We start from the raw sequence: 23310 nt of genomic DNA, 5'->3' as shown, positions 1-23310 counted from the left end.
GACGGGAACAACGCGCGTAATTTGCATTCTCTTAGGAAAGGCACCTGTTGATAATATTAGCTTATAAACATGGGCTAGAATAGGGCTTATAATATCGAGCGCATACTTTATAGGGCGAATCTGGATACCATCGGTATCTAGTGACTTGCTGTTGCTTGTAGCTCTAATAGACGAAAAAACTTCAGGAGAAGTAGTTGGAGCAAGGAAAAGCGATGCTCCATTTCTGTTTTTTATTTTTATTTATTTATTTATTAATCATACCCTCAGGGCCATTACGGCATTATAGAGGGGGGTGGTTACAAGCAAAAACGGGTAAATTCAACAAACAGGAGTTATTAGTGCAGAAAATTATGTATATGAATATGTATAAACAAAACTATTTAACAAATGGCACCTAGATATACAATGTTAGCTAAGGCATTTGTGAGTACAGGTTGAACAATATGAAAAAAAAGGTTCCTAGTTATACAATGTTAGCTATGACATTCTTGAATAATTGGTGATCTGCGATAGTGGCTATCGAGGCGGGGAGGTGATTCCACTCATTGGAAGTGCGTGGTACAAATTACTGCAAAAAAGCGTTCGATCTGCAAAATGAAATGTCAACCTTATGAATGTGGTCTAGTCTGGGTGATACATACGGAGGCGGAGAAATAAGTTTGTTGCGTAGCAGCGGGTGATGAAATAATTTATGAAAAAGGCACAAACGGAACAATTTTCGACGTGATAACAAGGACGGTAGGTTGAGGCTAGATTTCATGGCACTGATACTCGCGGTTCTATTATAGTTAGAAAGAATGAAACGAGTAGAGTTATTCTGAACCATTTCTAGTGAGTGTATTAGGTTTACTTGACCTGGATCCCAGATTGAAGCAGCGTACTCAAGTTTAGGTCGCATTAGAGTTTTATAGAGGATTAATTTTAAGGAAGAAGGTGCTTTGGAAAAGTTGCGTCGTAAGTAACCTAGCATTCTGTTAGCGTTACTTATTATATAGGTGATGTGAGTATTCCAAGTAAGATCAGAGGTGATGTGAAGGCCAAGGTACTTGTAAGTTGTTACCAATTCTAATGGAGTGTTATTAAGGGAGTACACAGGTGGTTCACTGGTAGTACGAGATACACGCATGAATTTACACTTGTTAACATTTAGTTCCATTAACCATGAATTGCACCATGCAGAAATGGCGTTAAGGTCAGCTTGAAGCCTGGTAACATCCTCGTCGCGAGTTATTTCGGTGTAAATTACGCAGTCGTCAGCAAATAGGTGAATTTGAGATGAAACACAGGAAGGTAAGTCGTTAATATATATGAGAAATAGGAGGGATCCAAGCACGGAGCCTTGTGGTACACCTGAATAAACAGGACTCAGATTAGATGTTGCTTCGTTAGCTGAAACGAACTGTGAACGGTTAGTGAGGAAAACTTCAAGCCAGTACAGAATTTTAGGCTCAAGGTTTAGTTGTCGCAGTTTGTAGATTAATAAGCTATGGCACACTTTATCGAACGCTTTTGCGAAGTCCAAAAAAATTAGATCTGCAACTGAAGAGTGGTCAAGCAATAGGTTTAGTTTATGCGTGAATGATACTAGTTGGGTGTCACATGAGTATGTTTTGCGGAAGCCGTGTTGAAACTCAGAAAAAAAGGAGTTTTCTTCTAAGAAGTTGGCGATATGAGAAGACAGAACATGCTCGATAATTTTGCATGGTATACTCGTTAAGGAAATAGGCCGATAGTTCAGTGGGGAATGTTTAGTACCTGTTTTGTAGAGTGGAATCACCTTCCCCACCTTCCAATCAGCAGGCAGTGAACCATTGTCAAGTGATTGCTGGAAAATCTTTGCAAGAATAATGGAACAATATGTGCTAGTGTTTTTTAGAAACTTAGCGTTAATTAAGTCACAGCCAGGAGCGGATGAGAGTTTCAATGAGGCGATTATTTTTTCTATGCCAACGGGTTCGATTATTAAAGGGTGCATTGCGGCGTAGTCGTAAGATAGTGTAGTTGGGCGTGTTACATGAGCGTGTTTAGAAAAGTTACGCGCAAAAACGTCATTTAATACAGATGCGCAATCGGCAGGGGCAATTCCAGTATCGGTGCTATCAACAAGGGTTATGGCGTCGTCATGTTTTGGGTTAATAGTGCGCCAGAACTTTTTCGTATCAGTAGTTAGCATGGAAGGCAATGTGTTATTTAAAAAGTAATCTTTAGCTTGTTTAAGCGCTGTTATGTAGTTATATGTAGCGTGTTTGTAAGCTGCCCATCTTTGAGCGTTTCCAGATGTTTTGGCTAGTCTGTACGAACGTTTCTTTTTGTTCGAAAGGCGCTTAATGTGGGTGTTGTACCAGGGAGCGTTATCATTACAGGAAAAAGTGTAGGTAGGGATAAATTTTTTTGTTAGTTCACGAATTTTAGTAACAAACATATTCCAGTTCATTTGAACGCTGCGGTTATCGAAATCAGTCAGGAAAGTATCAAGGAATATACAGAGCTCGTCGTTAATTGATTCAAAGTCAGCTTTCTTATAGTCGTGAATTGTCTTGATCTTTTTTTCTGATTTCGGTCGTGAAATGTTGATGTTGAAATGGATAAGGGAGTGATCGCTTAAGGATGGTAAGTAAGTAATGTTCGAAATAAAATCGGGTCGTGTTGTTAACAGAAGGTCAAGGGTGTTAGCGACTTGTGGTGTGATTCTGGTGGACTGGGTTATCAGTTGATTGAAAGAAAACAGTGCGCACGAGTCAAGAAAATCTTTTGCTAACGCGGAGAATGGTTGTATCACGATGGGTTCACTATGCCAGACTATGTTTGGAATGTTGAAATCACCTAGTAGAAACAAGGGTAAGGAAGGATAGCGAGCTACGACGATATTAATTGTGTCTTGTAATTCGTTAGCAAAAGAGGCAACGTCAGTAGGAGCGCGATAACATACGCCCATTATAATTTTTACGTAGTTTATTTCGATAATTGCCCAGACTATCTCCAAGTTAGTAGCCATAGTAATGGGTTGAGAGTGTAGGTGTTTATTAATTGCCAGAAGAACACCACCACCTTGACGCAACGTGCGGTCGCAGCGATAAACTGAGTAGCCATGGGCGGTAGAGAAGATTTCGTGGTCTCTAATATGTGGGTGCAGCCAAGTTTCGGTAAGAGCAATAATATCTGGGTTAAACGTGTCGACCGTGGAAGTGAATGAGTCGTGTTTGTTCTTGATGCTCAAAACTAGGTAGAAACTAGGTAGAAACTGAGCGTAGTTAGTGAGGCTATGTTCTAGGTCCTGTTGCGGTGCTAGAGTAAAGACTTCATTAAATGCATTTGGTACTGCATCTCCAAAAATTTGTTGCCCATCATGTTCCAATATATCAGGAATAGCTGAGTAAGAGTTAGGCTGTAACAAGGCATTCAATTTGCGCCAAAGTACATCACTTCGTTGATTAGCAGGGTCACTAAATATTCCTAAAAAATAAGCATCTTTGGCAGTTCTAAGTTTTTGTTAAACTGTTTCTGTATTTCTTAAACGCCTTAAGCAAGGCTTCATCCCTAGATTTCACAAATTTGGCATATAAAACATGTTTTTGTTTAATCATGTCAAGAAGCTCAGGGGTCAGCCAAGGTTTCCGCGCTTTAGGTGGCCTCGTAATTTTTTTGCATGGGAAATGCGTATCATACAATGGTTTAAAAATATTAATAAAAGCGGAATATGCAGAGTCGCTGTCTTGTGCACAATAAACGCTGTCCCAAGTTTGCTGAGCAATGGCATGGCGAAAAGCCTCCAGATTTGATGGCGTAATTGACTGAATATAAACTGGTTCTTTAGTTTTTTGAGTTACACGATTGATTTTACTCACTAGCAGAATAATGCCTAGATGGTCACTGATATCAGTGTACAGAACGTCGGCCTCTAATGAATGAATATTTATATTTGATATGAACACATCTAATAAGGAGGCGCTGTCAACAGTTATACGTGTTGCTGTAGAAATTGTATTTGAAAAACCGCAAGTTGTAATTAGAGTCTGGAAATGATTTTGCAGCGGAGAAGATGACAGCATGTTTATATTGACGTCACCACCTAAAACAAGATTCATTTTTTTCTTCTGTTGCATAACTGAAAAGCTTTTCAACGAAAGCAAGAAAGCGGGTCGCATCACCTGATGGTGGTCTGTACGCAACAGAGAACAAGTTTGTATGGTTTTGTAGTGTCAGTACCTCATAATCGGAAGTTATACCAGTGAACTCGTCGACTGGTTCAGCAAAAATATTATCTTTGTGCAAAAGCGCTACACCGCCCCCTCGCTTATCCTGTCGGCTACAGAAGAACGACTGATAACCAGATAGCTGGAACAATTGTGATGTGGGCGTTAACCACGTTTCGGTTAACATTATGACAGTAATCGGTATTCCGAAGCTGTGTATTAACATGGTAAGTTCATCCGTCATATTTGCGAGCGATCGAACATTTTGATGAAAAAATGTCATTGCTGGTTGCTTATCTGATATAAGATCCTTTACCTCGGATGGTACATAGCCCATATTTTAGATAAGCTACCAGAAAAAAATGGACCCAACTGTTGTTCCTACGCCATCTTCTGCAAGTCATCAAGATGGCAAATGGCGACAATGGGGCTGCCGTCTGATTTCCGGGCGAAAATCTTGCCATTGCGATACCAGGCATATTTCCAGCCGAGTTCTTTCTTTTTGCTGTTCAGCGCTACAAACAAGCGTTTCATGGGAGGAGATAAGTGTTTATTGATATAAATCGGAGTGCTGGGCTCCAGCTGAATATCTTCTGTTGTCAGCTGTTTTTTCCTTGCTTTCTCTAGGAAAGAATCGCGCTTGGCCCTGTGTCTGAACTGCACCACAATATTAGGGCAATTAGCGTTACCGCTTGTCCTAATTCGGTGGCAAACTTGAGCATCAGAATCTTCGAAAGGTACATCAAGCGCACCTGCAAGTTTTCTGGTTATATCCAGGGTGTTTTCTTTTGGCTTCGTTGGTACACCTTTGATTTCTATGTTGAAACCCCTGGTATGCTGGTCATTTTGCATGAGCCTTACTTCATGATCCTTGAGTTTTGCGAGCAGGGCAGCTCGGTCCTTTTCCAGACCCTCGACTGTGTTCCTTATATCAGAGTTTTCATTTTTCAGCTCACTCACAGATGTTTTCATTTCCTCATAGTTCTTGTTCGCAAATTCCAAGAATCCCTTCATTTCTCTAATTTCTTTCCTTAAGTCTCTTTCCAGGCATTCGCGCAGTTCTCTAAATTCATTCTTCAACTCGCGTTTAAGTTCTTCGAAAAGTTTAGATAGCTCTTGCTTGCCTGTCATTGCTACCAGAGCGCGGGACAAAACGGAGATAAGCGAACAAGAACGCGAGATAAATAACGGAAATAACAGTAACAGGAATGTGGCAGCAATGTGGCATGAACAGGAATGTGGCAGCAGTAGCTACGGCTGAATGTGCATCCCACTATTTAGGAGGGGCATAAAAATCACCAACCTGTACAGGCGGAAAGAAGTGGTTCAGTATGCGTGCACGTAGCCGTAACCGTTGCTGCCAACTGATGCGAACGTGCCTCTTGCAGGGCTTTTAAACCAAAGGGCTTGGGGTTCCGCGCAGGCGCACTGCGGCAGATGGTAGGCGGCAGACACGGCCACTGTCAAGATGCTTTTTCTTGGGGCGATAAGTGGCACAGCCTAGGTAGATGAAGTCTTCTTGGCGGCAGTTCCTTGCAGCTGTGATCTGTACAGGCGGAAAGAAGTGGTTCAGTATGCGTGCACGTAGCCGTAACCGCTGCTGCCAACTGATGCGAACGTGCTTCTTGCAGGGCTTTTAAATCAAGGGGCTTGGGGTCCCGCGCAGGCGCGCTGCGGTAGACGGTAGGCGGCAGACACAAGGTCGATTCAAATAGGTCGCGAAGCTTCGGGCGAAAAGCGGTTCAGTACAGATTGTCACCGACATCAGCATGGGGGGTTATGGGAGAAGCTATTGAAGCGCGACTATGGAGGGAACAGACATTGGGAAAGAAAAACGCGTTTTTTAATTCAAACGAGACACAGATTCATTCAACGAAAATAAAATTCCTAGTCAATGTTATATATTCGTGACGAGTTAAGAAAATACAAGTTTAATTTTATTATTATTAATAAATGCACTTCTTTTCAGCGCCTATCGCTACAGGGGCCGTTGACTCCACTATCACTCGCAATGCAATGCACGTCTTGAAATGGGCAGAAAGGCGCACTCGTAAAGGTCACCTGTTGACATACGCCCCCCTCACAGTTTGTGCTTTCTTGCTTGTCGAAGTTTGTCTGAATTTGGTGGCGCGGGTAGCTTCATCGCTTCTTAATCTGATCAGTCAAAAGTAGTGAGTTACGACTGCCAGATAATTGTGTAGTTGTTTTCGTGCGACTGCGCTGGCCGACGGGCTTGGCATCCGACAATAGGATCAGCACTCTACACCTAAAGCTTTCGTCGGCCTCCAAAGAAAATATGTTCTGTGCAGGGATGCGATTTCGACAACCATATGGCTGGCCTTTTCCTGCATCGCTTTCCACGCTGAAAGCTCAGAACGCCCATCAAATCGAATGGCGGGGCATTTGAATATATAGCTCCAAAGGAAGGACAACAAAACAAATTTCGCGCCTTCAAAAACAAAATGACGTCACTTCTGCTTTTAACGGACATGGTGTCACATTATTTTTTCTTCCGCCGGAAGTGTTCCCACCACATACAGATGGCGCTAAGCCCCATGAACCGCAGATGGACCGCCATGTTTTGAACGTATGGGCTCCTATGGAAGCTTCGCTACCAGGTATATTTACCTTGGCAGACACGGCCACTGGCAAGATGCTTTTTCTTGGGGCGATAAGTGGCGCAGCCTGGGTAGATGAAGTCTTCTTGCCGGCAGTTTCTTGCAGCTGTGATCTGTACAGGCGGAAAGAAGTGGTTCAGTATGCGTGCACGTAGCCGTAACCGCTGCTGCCAACTGCTATACAGCAGCATCGGCTATACAGCAGCATGTAAATGTAAACACTGAAATGAGATAAGGTAATTGCTTCGAATACCCAAGGAATAAAGCGAGCATTACCCTGACGTGAATGTGAGGCACCTCTTTTCTGTATACGAGCCTGTGTTGAGGACACAACCTGCACCCGTGTGTCCGAATCGTTGGCGAAATGTCTCAGACGTTGCAGCCAGAAGTCATATGGGGAGAACCTTACCTCACACAATCACCGCGTTGGTTTGATGACCAAATTAATCAGGGTACGCTGCTGTCCGGTTCAGTGGCTTGTTCACAGTCAAACGGAGACTAGAGGAAATGGCATGGTTCCCTTCGGAGACAGCGGTGCTGTGCTCGGTAGCCGTGTGTTTGTTTCCGTCCTCCCCCGAGGCCTTGATAATGTTTTTTTGCTTCGCTGCCTTCGAACAGCGTTAGCTCACTACAGAACGAAGTCTTGTAATGATGCCATGCAATCACATAACGTCGCAACTCCACGCCTTAATGTATCCGAAGAACCAGGAAATGAGGGAAGAGGTATCCAAGGACATCTTTATTTTTCCAACCGAGCTAGACTGAATCAACGGAAAGAGTGACGTCGGATTGTTTTCACCTTGCTGCTACGCAGGTGCCTGTAGCGGGGGAGAGAACTGAATGCCACCAGTGGAGGGGTTGTACGAACTTTGTAGGTGCGGCACGTAAAGGAACTTGCGCGGAAGCTCTTCGGCTGCGGCTACGCAATTGCACGTGGTGTTTTCACAATATAGTAGTTTCGTAGTTGCTTTCCTTTTTTTTTTAATTTATTGTCGCACTACCAGTTCTTGTTTGTTTCTTGTTTGCAGTCTTTGGTTATCTTATTTATTAGCTATATATAATTCCCTCCTTACGTATATTTTTATCGCATTAACACTTCTGCACCAAGAGTCGTAACAGTAATTTGCAAATGGCAGAACAGAATAATGAAAACGACAAATCAACGAGAACAGAAAACTAGTAGACGCGACAATGACGAACCCTCTTATTGCGAATAGTTAGCTACAATTTCAAATATAACTTTATAACTTTAGCGTGGATGAAGTGGTTGTATCTGCGATAGTTATTTGTCTGCAAGTAATAAACCGTGCTCTATACCATCAAGGGTACGTTAGCACAAGACACTGCAACAGAGAAAACATAATAGGAACAAGGGAAAATGCTACTATATATCAAATGACTCATAGCAAGGAACCACCCACGCATATATAGCTCCTTGGAACGTACGCGTCCCGGCCATATTCTAGCCTTACTGCGCAACAAGAACCACAGCTAAAATCTCCGAGGTGCAAAAGTAGCGTTTGTGAAGTAATATTTGACTTCCTGTAAGTCGAATACGGATGTAAATAGGGCTGAAAGAAGCACGTAATATTGCGGGCCTTTCTTTGACGCTAGAAAAAAAAAATTATTGTTGCCAGTAGCGAGCAGACTCCTCAGGACCTCAATAAAGTTCTTGACTGAGTGACTGCCAGTATCGAGCAACAGAAACATAAATACGAAATTTTTCATGATGACCTACAGTTTTCTGATTGATAATTCAGCTGTGATGATAATTTTTGCGAATATATTGAATTAATTGTAGTTACTTTTGTATTTGGGCAAAATACAGAAATAGTCTTAAGTGACGGCAAACAACAATACCTCGCATATTTCGTGCATATTTGGCACACGTTGACTGGGACAGCCTTTATAAACCCTATATGCTGACCGACAAGATAGTGCCAGAAAGTGAACTTTTGTTCTGCGTAATAAAAAAAAAAACTTCCTACATAAAACCTGGACATATAACATCGGCTCATAGGTATCTCTAAAGCATACCAACCTCTTAATGGAATGGCGCATTGTATTCAATGAATTCACTGAGTTACTCAATTTTGTTTATTCAGCCATTTGGCATATGCAACTGGGCGCGTGCCTATTCTTTGCTATCTTTCATCCCCCCCCCCCATCCCGCTCCCATGTGTAGGGTAGCAAACCGGTTGAGCTAAAGTGGTTAACCTCCCTGCCTTTCCTTCTCTACTTTTTCCTCCCTTCCTTGGCTAATACTCCAGAATGGCTATGTGGCACGTGCCACTGTGACGCAAAGTGCACATAATCCTTAAATGTAACTAGATATGTGCTGCTCTTCTCTGTGCACACCCCTGTCATCAACATTCTTCTCTGGAGAAACTTGACAGATCGCCTTCGTCCTCATGACGTCGTAGTGCCGACTTCAGACATTGCGCGTTCACCTGATTTGGTGTGTGCATTATCGCACAGATTGTGAGCGGTGTAGTGTATAAACATAACAATTGAATGACATTAGCTTCTGACCTTTGGGCGGAAAACACACACACAATGCGCGAGGTTACATGCTGCATCGGATAAAAATAAAGGCAATTGTACACATCGTCATTCATTCATTCATTCATTCATTCATTCATTCATTCATTCATTCATTCATTCATTCATTCATTCATTCATTCATTCATTCATTCAAATAACTTTATTGAGTGCCCTGCGATTTGGTGGGGTGGGCCTGGACGCCACCCAGGTTTCGTTAGTTGTATACGATTTAATACACACCTCTACTAAAGCTTTGCTCAACATAGGTTCGAACATGCGCATTGGATCTGAATATTTAAAAAAAAAATTTAGAATACGTTCACTTGGCCGCTCAATCACACATTGTTCCGTTTGCCCCATGTAAGCTTTTTCACACTTCATGAGTGTGGAATAAACAACTTCAGTCGAGCAATAAATGATGGCAGAGTCGTGCCTCATGCTTGGTCTTCGGGTTTGCACTGAAAGCGAACGAGAGTGCGAAACAAGACGTGAATGATGAAACAGAAAACAAGGGTCTGAAGCGTCGGTTCCCATTCGATAACCATGACCACACGTAAACCACTTTCGTGGACTTCTTGAGTGGAATGACTCTATGATGTTGGCTATTCGTGAAACGCCAAATTAAGGCTACAAATCGCGTCTGCTCGTCAAGTTGTAAATGTGTTCTGTATGTTTTCGCCATGTAGGGATTTCAAAACTTCAATCGAGTATACTAGCTGAAGTGACCTATCAGAATAAGACGCGCAAGGATTATTTACCTTCTAGGTTTGACAGGTTCTCGCAGCACCTATGGCTGGCAGTGTACTCGTACGTCTCTGCAGTGTACAGGGGCACTGAATAGAAATGTGAAAGCCGGATCACGTGATCTGAAACCATTGCCGTGCTTTCTATACGTGTCGCTTAAGAAAGCCTGAGCTCAAATGTGGCTAGATTCTAGAGTTAGATATTGCGCCCAAGCACAGATTTTGAAAGCAGCAGGTAGAAGTCGCGGTAAGGCTCTCAGATTGCATTCTCGGGCGTCCGTATTTTCTTAGGATAGTCCTCGACAGAGGCCATGCTAACCATTAAAATGTAAAAGAAGAGTGGCAAGAAAGGCAAACATGCATTCTACTAGTAAATATTCGGCAGTTGCATAAGCAGCCTGTGCGCTTTTCTCAATGGTACATTGAGATTGTAAAATACCGCAGTTTCGCGCAGTTTAATAGTCAATGGCAAGCAGTCCGGAGTTGCATCGCAGCTACATTATTCTTTCGGAAGACGCGTTCGCAGAGCTGGCATATGTATCAATATGCTTAGAAACGAGCTTCCTACACCTGATGTAGCTTTGCCTTCTCGAGGACGATATAGGTATGAATATCGGGGGCATTAAGCCAACTTTTCTGATATTTCCTCGTACACCGACCGACGTTGCTTGGCCACTTTATGTTTACAAAACCTACAAAAGTGTGGAAAAAAGAGTGAGAACATTGAACACCAAACTTCAGGGACTAGATTGATCTGCCTCTTCCTGATAACCTATGCATCCGAAGGCCACCACAGTGTTTCAGACAATGCTGCCAGAGCAGCTTGATAGGCACACATATTGGTTTGTCTTTGCTGTGAATCATGCGTCGATTTCCTTAGATGTGCATAGCTCTGACGAAAATCTGAAAATAACTGTCCATGTCTGCTTGCCTCTTTTAATTCACGCCGCAGTGTATTTAGCGATTCATCCGAGAAAGCTACCCCGTTTCTTGCACAGCTCTCTCTGACTACCATGGGTTTTGCAAAGAACCACATGCGCTAATCAGTACATGAATTACTGCATTGACACAGCCGCTCTATGAGTGGGGCGGTCTTTGACGCAGTTAACTGAAGGCACCAGTGACCGGTTCGGTCTAACGGCAGCGATGTTATCAGATTGTTGAAGAAGCTAACGCTCTCAAAGGAACAACGATCCATTTTAATTTTTATGAAGTTCTTGCCAGATTAAGTGCTGTTTACTTAGTACTTTGGAAGCATCCTCGAAACTCTAAGGCCAAACCAAAAGCCCGTGAAAGCGCTCTAAGAAGCGAACTGCACAAACACGCTGTTTTAATTTATATGCACGTCTACCGTGATTATCTCCACTTCATACCAAGAACTGAAGAACATCTTGGCTTTCGCTACAAACTTTTTTCCTCCTAGTTTTTTATTCTTCTAACAATTTCGTCTCATTTGCACATGGCTTGTTGCTTTCGATTAGTGTTTTTTTTGTGCGCGCGTGTGTCTACGTTGTCTACAAGCTAGACCTTTCTCAACTCACAGACTTCATGACTTTCCTCGGCGGTGCCTTACAAATTAGACTTGAGAGTATCTAGTTTCTGCTTGTCATCACCATTTCCCATTATTACTTTAGGATCGGCAAAAAATCAGGTTTGTTGCCTAAACATTTTGACACGAACAGGTTTCTTGTGGAAGCACGTACAAACATTACATTTTTACCGCCACAATATATTCAAAATCAAGCCACCTGCACCATTACTAGAAGTTCTATCTGCTCCTAAGTAGACTACCCTATACCACGTGATAAAAAGAGAATCGCGCAGAAACTTCTCTGGGAATTGTCAAAGTATGTGTAAGCATTGTACCACCAATATAAATGACAGCACTGGGGCGACGCGAACTGCTACAGGCGGCAGTGCAAGGAAACTATTGCAGCTGGTAGCGCCAGGTGCACCGACGACATTCCGATCAGCATAAGCCGTCATCGCTCTGTAGCGCCGAATCCATCCGCGCAGAACCATCATCAACTGTGACCAACCGTATTCCGGTGGCTGCGTATCGCGTGTCGCCGCGCGGACCGCTGTCTTGAAAGCGACCTGCGATTAGGGTCACAGTGCGGCGAGTGCTGATAGCTTCGTGCGCCCTGTGTTCTCGCCGCTTAGTTCGCGTTGAAGCGAGAGGCAGCACGAAGGTCGGTTAGCTCACTGCTGTGGGCCATGTCTTGAAAGCGGTCGCCTTACGTGACGGACGGACGGATGGACGGACGTCTTTCCTCGTTGGGTAGGCATAGAAATGCTTACGCATTTAAAAGATTTTCTCAGTATAGCGATTGTACCTTTTCACTCTTGTTCTTCTCTCCAATTTTTTTTCTACAACTGATCACATGTGCGACGGTAAAAGCAGCCGACACAGCGGAAGAAATTGCCGTGGCGCTGGCCGCAGCAGAAGTATATAGGACAGGCAGGCCTCTAAACATCTTAACAGACTCGAAGGAAGCGTGCAGAAATTACACGAGGGGCAGGCTTAGCAAAGCCACCCTCAGAATTCTTGGCGGAGCCAACTTCGCCGAGAGGAACGTTACGCACAAGTTAATCTGGATTCCGGCCCACGCAGGCATAGAGGGTAACGAAAGGGCAGACAGCCTAGCTCGAGAGACCACGTTCCGAGCAGAGCAGTCGCACGCTCCGGAGTATCACCCACACACTTGTGAAGGAGGATACACAAAAATCTTAAACTTATACAGAGGGACGAGAGCCAAATGTCCCCCACCGCACAAAACTCTAACGCAGGAGGAAGCAACGAGTTGGCGCAGATTGCAGACAAACTCCTTCCCAAATTTATACATCCTAAACAAAATGTACCCAACATAATACAGAGACACCTGCCCATGGTGCGGGGCCAAACCCACACTATATCATGTCACATGGGAATGTAAACAAAATCAATCATTCCACCAACACAATAACCCGAGTGCGGAGCAATGGGAGAGTCGGCTTACCAGCTGCGAGCTCACGGTCCAAAGGGCCTTAGTGCAGCACGCTAGTGAGGTAGCTAGGCTCAGTGGAGCCCTGGAATAGGGGCCCACCCTTGCCGGAAGAGGCTCCAAGTCGCCGGCGCCCCTGACGACGACCGAGACCTCGAGACGCTAAATCCTTGAAGGAACCAAATAAAGTTTTTTTTTCTCTCTCTCTCTCTATACAACTTAGTAACAACTCAGCTATTATACAACTGTACACATCTCAACTTACTAATTCCTACGATATTTTTTATAGCAGTCCTACGAAATTTCGTAGAAAAAGTTTGCTTGCGATGGCAATTACACGAACACTTCCGATGAATTTTCGACGTCGTCGTCGGCGGTGGCAGCGTCGCCTTGAGTTTCCGTATAAAGTCAGAGTGGGATAATAAAATCCTATCGCGCTTCACGCGCCATAAGGTGTAGGTGCGAGAGAAAGCGTGCGGCGTTGAGCTGAGGAGGATGGTGGCTGGATGAGCGCCCAGTGTTGGATGTCATGCGACAAAAACACGTGCAATGGGGGAGGGGTGGTGAACGCGCTGTAACATGACCAAGTGCGCGCTATGGAAGCTGGTGAACTTGCATCTCGTCCGCCAGCCCAGTCATGGCTGCGCATGGTTGTCCGCGTGGCTGAGTACGCGTGCACAACCCTCGCCCTGTCCTGGCGGTAATCTACCGTGGGTGCAAAGGTAAAAGGGTTTGTCGAGATGGCTGGTGGCTGCGTGGGCGCTGCCTTAACGCATGCCTAGTACTCGAGGTCTCGTCATCGCTAACTTCGGAGATGCGTTGAAGCATAAGATAACAGAAGTGTTCGCCCCCTTCTCTTCTCACTCATCATTACACCAACGTAGTGACAGTGAGTGTTCGCAGTGATCGAGTAACATCTCTTCATGTCAGCCCATGCGCGCATGAGACATGCTTGTTGATCTAAATAGAGAGCGAATATTTGCTGCAATTTATACGGCTGATAAATATTACGAGCCTTACTTCATGTAGTTGTATAATTCTTTGATTCTTTACCATGGCTGAAATTCTTCGTCTCTCGGGTGAAACTGCGACTTTTTAAAGATTTCTTATAGCTCACACTAATTAAAATCAAACGATTTAAACATACGCACCAATAATAAAGCGGAATAATTTACCGAAGTCCATAAAATCATTTTCATCGTTTTCGTCTTTTAAATCCAACCTTAGAATAGTTCTGGCAATAAATTCTCCTACATTGATTTCTTCATATCACACTGTATTGTATATTACGTGTAATGATTATGGCAGTTATATGTGAAGCTTCTGTCGCGTTACATTTTATTTTTCTTAATTTACGAAAATGCCAGTTATGCTTTCGAATACTTCTTAGTTTTGAATTTATATTGTTACTTGATTATTATTCTTAATACGTGTTGCGTTGCTCATAATGTATTAGTTCTTCGTAATTCCTGCTGTCCCAGTGGAATCCTTGAGTTTGGGGCATTTTCCTGTGTTTTTCATCACCAATGTGTTTCATTTGGAAACAAATAAAATAATCCCTCATTCTTGAATGAAAACCGAGAAAGAGACATACACAGTGCTGTGGTGTGTCCTTTCCTTTGTCTTCTTTATTTGTTTCTTGCGCAACTGATTTCCGTTTATCGCCTGTCTTCGATGTAGTTTTGATGGCTCTTTCTTTTTCTCTCCTCTTGTCAACTCTTATACACTTTCTCCAGCATAAGGTAGCAAACCAGATATATCCCCTGCTTAAATTTCCTGTCTTTCTTTAGTTTTTCTTGCTCTGGTTGTCTCCTAGCCGATGCCTTATTCTAGAAAATTACCAAGGTTGATCCAAATCGCACGCAAAAAGGGCCCTGAAACACTTTTTAAACATTGTAAGAAAACATAGCCGATCTGTTAACGAGGCCCTGCGAACATGCAACCGAAATATTACTGCATTGCATACAGTAGGGAATATACAATCTTGTGTAAAACACAGCGGAACATCGCTTGCCTTCCCTTCCGCAATACCGCCACATCAACAGCAGCCGGCCCACCAACGCTATCTTCTGATTTAGTTACGGCGAGAGCCTTCTCAGTTACACATAATAGATAATTTTTAGTTAAATAAATGAAAAATATTTACGTCTACTATCTCAAAAAAAAACAAAAAAATCATTTCATTTTTGCACTGCGCGTAGCTGCACGAGCTGCGCGTAGCCTTCGGGGTGGCAGCGGCGAGCGGCGAAGCGCGTAGCCTATCGCGGTCGCCACGGGGTGCCTCGATGAAGCCTTTCACCACCGTGACACTCAACTTTTGCCGAGGCTTTGCCTTGTCTTCTCCGCTGTGTAGCTTCCAGCGTGCTATCGGAGACGAAAAGACAGAGGCAGCCTGGCATCGCTGCGATAACTGAACTTATGGTTGAAGGATTCGAAAAATTTGTTCGGCATGTGATTCGTGAGACGACGTCCTTTAATAGTGAGTAGGGGTGTGCAAATAGTGATGGTTGAGACTGAATCGAATACGAATCGAATAGTGCCAGATACGAATCGGATCGAATCTCATATTGGATAGTTTTCGAACAGTTTTCGAATAATGAATATCCGTTATACCGATTAATATAAAGCGATGTTCACATCCTGGTATTCCTGAAGGTTACCAAGGTTGTGTCACTACATAGTAAGTGATGTAGCGCTGTTTGCTAAAAGCACGAATAGAAAACTAGCATTAAACAACTTCTTTCTTCGCATGCACAGGACTCCCCAAGAAGCTCGGATGATCGCTGTGTAGTCTCTAAGGTATGGCTACCTAAGCAACGTAGCCTGCTCTACTACGCAGGTTCTCATGTTTTATGTTTGCACTGTGCCTACGGGGGTAAAAATTTACAGTAATTTTGCAAAAATGTAATGTTTAATTGGGCGCAGTTGACATTCTGAAATATTTGAAAAGTATTCGCGAAATATTTGTATTTACAAATGGTCATTATCTGATTCGAAAACCAAATCGAGTAGGACACTATTCGAGTCGTTATTGAAAAATTTCGAATATTCGCACACATTTAATAGTAAGGTCATTCTACGATTAGGTAGAAAAGCGTTTTCAGGGTCCGTTTAATGGCATGTTTTCATGCTTTCTTCGCTGCCCGTTTTCCTGTTTGTTATCCCCTGTCCAGGGCTCGGTACATTGCAGGGCATGGACCACATATTCAACAGAAAAGCGCGAACACGTCTCTGTAAAGAAAGGGAATCGCCCATTTCTATGTTTACAGCATACGCATATATTGTATAGAAGAAAAGAGAACATAAATGATAATGATGCAAAGGGAAGGTCTGCTTCGTCTTTTTTATACATGAGGAATTTAATTGAACATCATTAATTGCAGAAGGAAAATGTTGGGGAAAAAGGTGCGTAGGGGCCCTAATCCAGTGCTCTACTGGCCTCAGCAGCCCACCATGCTTGGTCGAGGAATGCCACTTCGGCCTCTTTTTCTTCGCTGCCGAACCAGGTGTCCCAAATCTCCGTTCTGATTTTTTTTTCTCCAATGGAATGTGAGGCGTATTGATTTTGATTTGCCTGAGATCGCATTCCCTCGGAATGCGGCCGAGAGTTGGCTGGCCTCCGCACCACGGTCAAGTGGCCCCGTTTGCGGTGGGGTGGATGGCATGATTTAACCGCAGGCCCGGTTATATATTTGTCTGCAGGCGGCGCATATCATACACTTCCCTTACATATTTAGCTGAAGGTGTGGCGGGCAGTAGAGTTTTCTTTCTCGACGCTTGTGTTCTAGAACATTCCGGGGCGGGTGTGGTGCCTGGGTTCGGAATACGGGGGACAGCTGCTCGGTGAGTTGCACTGCACTGTGCGCTCTGCCGCTGCCTGTGGCTGCGATGTGTCCCGGGTACGATGTGAGCTTGTGCTCCTGGTTTAGTGTTGCACCTAAGAGTCCGGCGACACGCACAGGAACGAAGTCGCTGGTAAAATAATGGCGGCTGTGGAGTTATTGGCGCAGAGAGTACCTCAGTTACTTCATTTATATAATGAAAAAAGATATATAAATAAAAATAAATAAATACATAAATAAATAAACAAACAAACTATTGATCGTGTCCAGGAACAACAATAAGGTCATAATGCTGACACATGCATAAATTAGAAAATAACTGCAGATGAATATAAGTAAAAAAACAACAAAAACATTTTTGAAAAGAAGGGTATACATACAACAAGGCGCAAGGTGAATGCAAAAATAAAAAGGAGGAGAAGGGCAGTGGAAGGCTGTGTGAAACTATGACACCACAATGCAAAGCTTGGAAAATAACAATGATAGCGTGTTATGAATAATATGAAGATCTTGAAAATAAGCGTTATAAAGATACTGTATTCTGTGGACGGTCGAGTGTTATTGATGACAAGCAGGAACATGGAAAGGCCTAATTTCTCTGGTGATCTTGCTAGGAATACGAAACATGATATAGCTGAAGAGTTCAGGGCAGGTTAGGACACTATGAAAGAGTTTGAAAAGAAACAGAAAGTCAGCGCGATTACATCGGTAGCAAAGTAAGCACAGTTACAATAATCCAACAGTGCTGGAACAAGGTCCAGTGTCCGTGTTAGCAAAACAGCGATGACATATGCTTAGAAACATCTTCTGGGCCGGATCTATAATGTCACTGGTGGATCTAGAAATGACATTCCAGGCGACCGACGCATATTCGAGATGAGGAAGACCGGTCGTTGTTTACAACATGCGGAATGGTGCAGCAGAATTCAATTACCTCGATAGTCTGCAAACAGAGCCAAGAGAGCGCATATACCGTACTGCAACGCGTTTTGTGTGCGCAGAAAAGTGTGAGGTTGCACCAAAAAGTACACTGAGATCATCGAACTCATAGACCTTACACAACGGTACAGAATGCTTGCTGTTTTGCGTGTGAAAGTCAAGACTTCACTTTTAGTAGCATTCAAGGTGACGTTATTATCATTCCACCATTTAGAAAAAGAAAACATGTCAGACTGTGGGGTGCGACAGTGATCAAAAGTGGGCATTTTTCTTACAAATCTTGATGTCATCGGCATATAGAAGAAAAGAAAAATTCCAAATATCGGAAGCAATGGCATTAATAAAAATTAAAAAGAAGAAGTGGTTCTAATACTGATCGCTGAGGGACGCCGCTAATTGCCATGTAAAAAGAAGACGTTTGGCCTTTGACGATAATATAACATGATCTATCAAGGAGATAACTGTGCAAGAGATTTACGATTAACGAGTTAACAATAAAGTGAGTAAGCTTAATCAGGAGCACTGAGTGGCGACTACATCCAATGCTTTGCTGAGGTCACACTAAAAGGCAATATGTTTTGAAGAGCAAGCTGAAAAATCTTAGACGCGCCACAGAGAAGAGAAATCGGGTGATAATCCGAGACATATGGTTTGCAGCCAGTCTTGAAAACAAGAAAAACATGACAAATTTTCTACATGTGAGGGAAGCTGGAAGTATTCAAAGAGTTACCTGAATATAGATGCTTATACTGGGGTGAATATGCAGCCGTCGGCTTTTAGTACTGCGGAAGGGACACCAAAGGGCCGCAGGAGAGTAAAGGCTTTAAGCGCTTAAGTAATTCGTTAATGAGCTTTTTCTCTAACAGCGCAGCAATAGATGTAGGAAACGTCTTCCGCTATATATACTGACTAACGCCAGAGTTGAAATCTGAAGCATTATAGTGTAAGGTTGAGCAAGTGGCAGCAAAACATTTCGCGAGGGCTTGGATATCCACTCCTACATATAGTCGATCGGACGAAAGAACCTTCCTCGTTTAAACGATTGACCACGATTCCACGATTGACCTATATGCTTGCGCATATAGGTCAATAATAATAATAATAATAATAATAATAATAATAATAATAATAATAATAATAATAATAATAATAATAATAATAATAATAATAATAATAATAAGTAGAATGACAAAGCAAAAAGAAAGAAAGAGAGGAAGCTCTCTATTGAAATGCGGGGAATTACGCCAGAGCATATGCTACTCTGCATAGAGAAGATCGGGGAGAGAAAAGGCATGTGCGACAGGAAAAAAGAAATTGATCATTGTGTGCACCGGTGAGGCAAAGGTGATGGTGCTGATGTCAACTGGCCATATCTTGTCAATTTAGCGAATGTCTTCAAGGAATATGAAAATTAATTTCAAAGCTTCACGTTGCTTTGAAGAAGGCGTAGGATATAGTTTTATTACTTGGATCTAGCACCCGGCGTGGTTGCTTAGTGGCTATTGCATTGGAATGCTAAGCAGGAGATAGCGGGACCGAATCCTGGCCACGGCGGGCGGATTTCGATGTGGGCGAAATGCGAGAACATCCGTGTACTTACATTTAGGTGCACGTTAAAGAACCCGAGGTGGTCTAAATTATTGCGGAGACCTAAACTACGGCATGCCTCGTAATCAGATCGTGGTTTGTTCACGTAAAACCCCATATACTAAGTAATTAATTAGATTTAGTGGTTCTTGGGACGAAGAGCCCATTCAAATGAAATAAGAAGTTCTCTGGTCTCTGTAATCTGAACATTCCACCAAAATGATCATACTTGCCTCTTGCCCTAGCACTAAACGACTGATAGAGAGAAGAACGGCCTGGCGGATGGCGCGGAAACTTCAACTGATTTATTAGTGTCCGGTCGCGTACATATATATATAGGGCAAGGATGAGATTGAAGTAAACGTGCGAAAAGGCAAATTAAGCATTATGCACATCCAACGCGCATCTTGGAATCTGTGCGAAGAGAAGCTTTAGTGAGGCGGTTAACTAAACGCTATAAATTTGCCCGCTTTATTCCTGCGTCTCTGGCGTAAAGAATGATGGCGCGAGCGCGCGTGCTCCCGCCGATGCGCCATACTTACGTGATCCGATCCGACAGATCGCAGGATTTATGGCTCATTATGAACCAAAGAAATTTCAATTTTTACATCTGTAATTGCCATCTGTATAGCTAAACGAAGCTGGCATTTATTTGGTAAAGAATGAAATCTAAGGAAACTAAGCCTATACATTCATGAAACCTAGAGCCTGTCGAACTGGCTCGTGCGAGCATCAGCGATCGTCATGTGTCCACATTTCTTTTTTGTTTCTTCTTCATGTTTTGTTTTCACGCTCTTCAATCTCATTTTTACCCTATGTACTACATTTTTACGTGATCGCGCATTAATAATCCGGTTGAAGTTTGGACTCCACCTACCTGTCTGTTATTTTCGGTTCCAGTCTTTTCAAACTACATAGCGCACGAAGAAAGTACGAACAGTCACCAACTAGCCTCTTTCACAGCCATTTTCAAGAAAATTCGATTGTGCGTTTATAACACACCACAGCTATCACAGTGCGAATTTGTCATCCGTCCAAGGCGACATAGGTAGCCATTTGTGGATGTGGCGTTCAGAATAAGTCATTGATAAAAGGACTCAAGGTGATAACTCCGCCACGGGGAGTTCACTTGATGTCTGTCCGCGTCACTAACCCAGCCATTGGCGCAAAGTCCCTCCCCGTAATAAATGGTAGGCATAGGCCCCAAGCACGTAGCTTAATTCCTGCTCCCCCAACCATAAAGAGGACATGCGCTTCACCTCGTGCGTAAGTGAACAGGAATACTTATCACGAACGCTGATCGAACAAGTCAATGAACGCATGATCTGGCTTTGCTTTCTTTCGTTTTGCGTACTCGAACGTGTCAGTGCCGAAGTGGCGACATACCACCTGCGCTTAACATAGGCGCAGCGCACTTTGCGAGCAATTCCCCTGAAAAGCGCCTAAATCAATGCGCGGCACGCCCGTTGTCTTCATTTTGCACACATCGACTCTTGGAAACCGTGCGGTATCTGAACCTTGGGCGCTGCCCGCCACGGTAGTTCGGCGGCTACGGCGTTGAGCTGCTGAGATCAAGGTCGTGGGATAAATCTCGGCAGCTGCGGGCGCTTTCCAATGGGGGCGGGGTGCAAATACGATCGTACGCTTAGATTTAGGTGCGCGTTAATGTCCCCCGGGTGGACAAACCTAATCCGCGGTGTCCCGCTACGGCATGCCTAATTATCAGATCGTGGTTTTGGCACGTGAGGCCTCAGAATTATCAACCTTGGACGCTATTCTGGCTCTTCTTGACGATGTAAAAATTAAAGAAAAAGTTTCCTGAGGATCGCTTAAGCGCCATCGTTGCAATTTCCCTGTAGGCCGGCAGACCGCTGTTCTGAAATGTGTGGGCAATCGCACTACGTCCCACGAGAAATCAATTGCGGATAATGGAAACCTCGCTTGAACGCGCAACAATTGGTTAGCGAATTTTTATTAGTAACCAAATACTTGTCCGAGGAGCGAGGTTTATAGATAACGTATGCGGTACAAGACGATGCATCGGAGTTGAGCACAGCTGTCTCATACGAACATTCTGACGTACATAGCTGCCAGAAAACAAATTCTCACCAAGTTCTTTCACACAGTGCCGCGCAGATTCATCACTCACACCATTTCCCACTATGAAATAAAGACGTGAGCTATATTCATGAAGTGATACTCATTACTTAATCGAAGGATCAACAACAGTGATCTGATTCACTGCTCATGTCGTCGCACAAATTAGAACACTAGAATATTGCTCAGCTGCAGTGTAGGTCACGGTTCGCCATGCGGTGATCTAGCGGGAAAAATGAGCAGATGGGCAAAATGTATTGCAATATTTATATGCTACACGACGCCCAGAAAGCGACATATCTATTACACAAATTTGGAAATTGTTGCTCTGTTGAAGCACAGTGTATTGCTGAAATCGCACCCATGTCGTTTCGTTAAAGCTATGCACCAACTTGACCAAGATTATACTCTGCTATGTCCATACGACTCGCTCCACAAGGTTTTCAAAGTTCGCGCATCTCGACATAAAGTCCGAACGTAGACAATACGACGTTCCGATGACAATGACGTCGTCGTTTATAGCTGGCACCCATTGTGCTAAGTTCCGTGTTTGCGTTACTGACGCTGTTGTTATATAAACGTAAGCGAAGAAACCCATGTATGATACCCGCTGTGGAGGACTGTGGAGGACTGTCAGGTGGATCATTCAAAACAATAAGTACACTTCTAGGGCTGTAAACTAGTACAAGTAGACGGTACGGGAACAGCGAAAAGGCACGTTAACATGCGAAGAAAAGCAACAAAAAATTACCAACCCTTCCCCTTCCGGAAAATGGGGATAAGCGAAGCTTGTCCTGCGTGCACCTGACCTTCGTCACGGTTAAGCAACCCACAGGTAACGCTGCCGGATTGCTTCAGCCGCCCGCTCCCTTAGCTCGGGATATTCTCGTAACTGTCGGATTGCCTGGGCTCGGGCGGCTCTAACGGCTGGATCGACGTGCCGATGGCGAGCCCTTTCCGGCGAGTTCTCAACCACCGTTCGTCGAAGGCTGCCAGTTCCTCGAGGGAACGCAGAACGCATAGCCATCCCATACGTCTTCTGAGAATGAACTTAACGGAAATGAAGCCGGCGACGCGCGCGTGACACCCTTTCCTGTCATTTCCCTCCCCGGCGGAAGCGAAACGGCTCTGATTGGTTGCGTGCGTGGCGCGAGCGCGCGCCTGTGCAGCTGAAATCCTTGCTAATCACTTACGCTCCGACGCCGGCGCAGCTGTCAACTCATCAAACCGCCCCTCCCCGCAGCTGCCCTGCTCTGGGAGCAACTGGGGTTTTGCGTGATCACAACGCCACCGAAACTTGTGAGCCAAGACAAGCTTCGCTTGAAAATAAATCGAGAAGCGCCGATGGAACACATATAAGCGAACGCGTTCGCACGCACGCAAGCAGGCACATGCACACAACCTAAATATCTAAACGTACAGGGTGTCGCAGCTAACTTTAGCCAGAGTTAAAATATGTGCGAGTACCACGTAGGTGGACAGAACCAAGGTGATGTTGTTTGCCGCCGCTTGAAGCTCCATAAAATATTTGTTTCATTCTGCCTAATTAGATAATAAGTCCTAATTAATTAATGAACTTCTCAAATATTATAATTAGATGAAAAGTGTCAATGAGAAAATTGTAGGCCACATCGCCAATTCTCGATGCAGCTTTTTGTTGCTCGACACGTGCTAGATGTAGGTGTTTTTCCGAGCGTGAAAGAAGCCAGCAAATGCACGCAAAATTGCTGCGCGACTGACCACTCGAGGCACGTTGCGTGTAT

The 23310-nt window shown here is 43.9% G+C and overlaps 2 protein-coding genes across 9 annotated transcripts in view; both read right to left on the bottom strand.

Annotated features, from left to right (window-relative positions):
- Positions 1 to 22570, bottom strand: part of LOC135899951 (acetylcholinesterase-like) — a 31860-nt gene extending 9290 nt beyond the window's left edge. The window contains exons 1-4 of one of the 8 annotated variants that reach the window (XM_065429333.2): positions 7221 to 7463; positions 7088 to 7145; positions 6822 to 6924; positions 5497 to 5739 (exon numbers count right to left, since the gene is read on the bottom strand). The gene's annotated coding sequence lies outside the window, so the exon portion shown is untranslated. Of the gene's footprint in view, positions 1 to 5496; positions 5740 to 6821; positions 6925 to 7087; positions 7146 to 7220; positions 7464 to 13097; positions 13252 to 22302 lie in introns of those variants that run through there. The other 7 variants (XM_065429336.2, XM_070537767.1, XM_065429334.2 and 4 more) reach the window with 7 other exon arrangements.
- On the bottom strand, positions 4575 to 5324 carry LOC135899929 (uncharacterized protein PF3D7_1120000-like). The gene has a single exon (XM_065429304.1). It carries the CDS (start codon positions 5322 to 5324, stop codon positions 4575 to 4577), a length of 750 nt encoding a protein of 249 aa, XP_065285376.1.
- Positions 22571 to 23310: the final 740 nt, after the last annotated feature.

This window comes from Dermacentor albipictus, chromosome 4, assembly GCF_038994185.2.
Source record: "Dermacentor albipictus isolate Rhodes 1998 colony chromosome 4, USDA_Dalb.pri_finalv2, whole genome shotgun sequence".
Classification (NCBI taxonomy): Eukaryota; Metazoa; Arthropoda; class Arachnida; order Ixodida; family Ixodidae; genus Dermacentor; species Dermacentor albipictus.
Note: the sequence above shows the minus strand (reverse complement) of the source record. Positions and strands in the feature narration are given on the sequence as shown.

Bases quoted from the DNA above. Each gene is read 5' to 3' on its own strand.
- LOC135899929 (XM_065429304.1), bottom strand. From the start codon at position 5,324: ATGACAGGCAAGCAAGAGCTATCTAAACTTTTCGAAGAACTTAAACGC.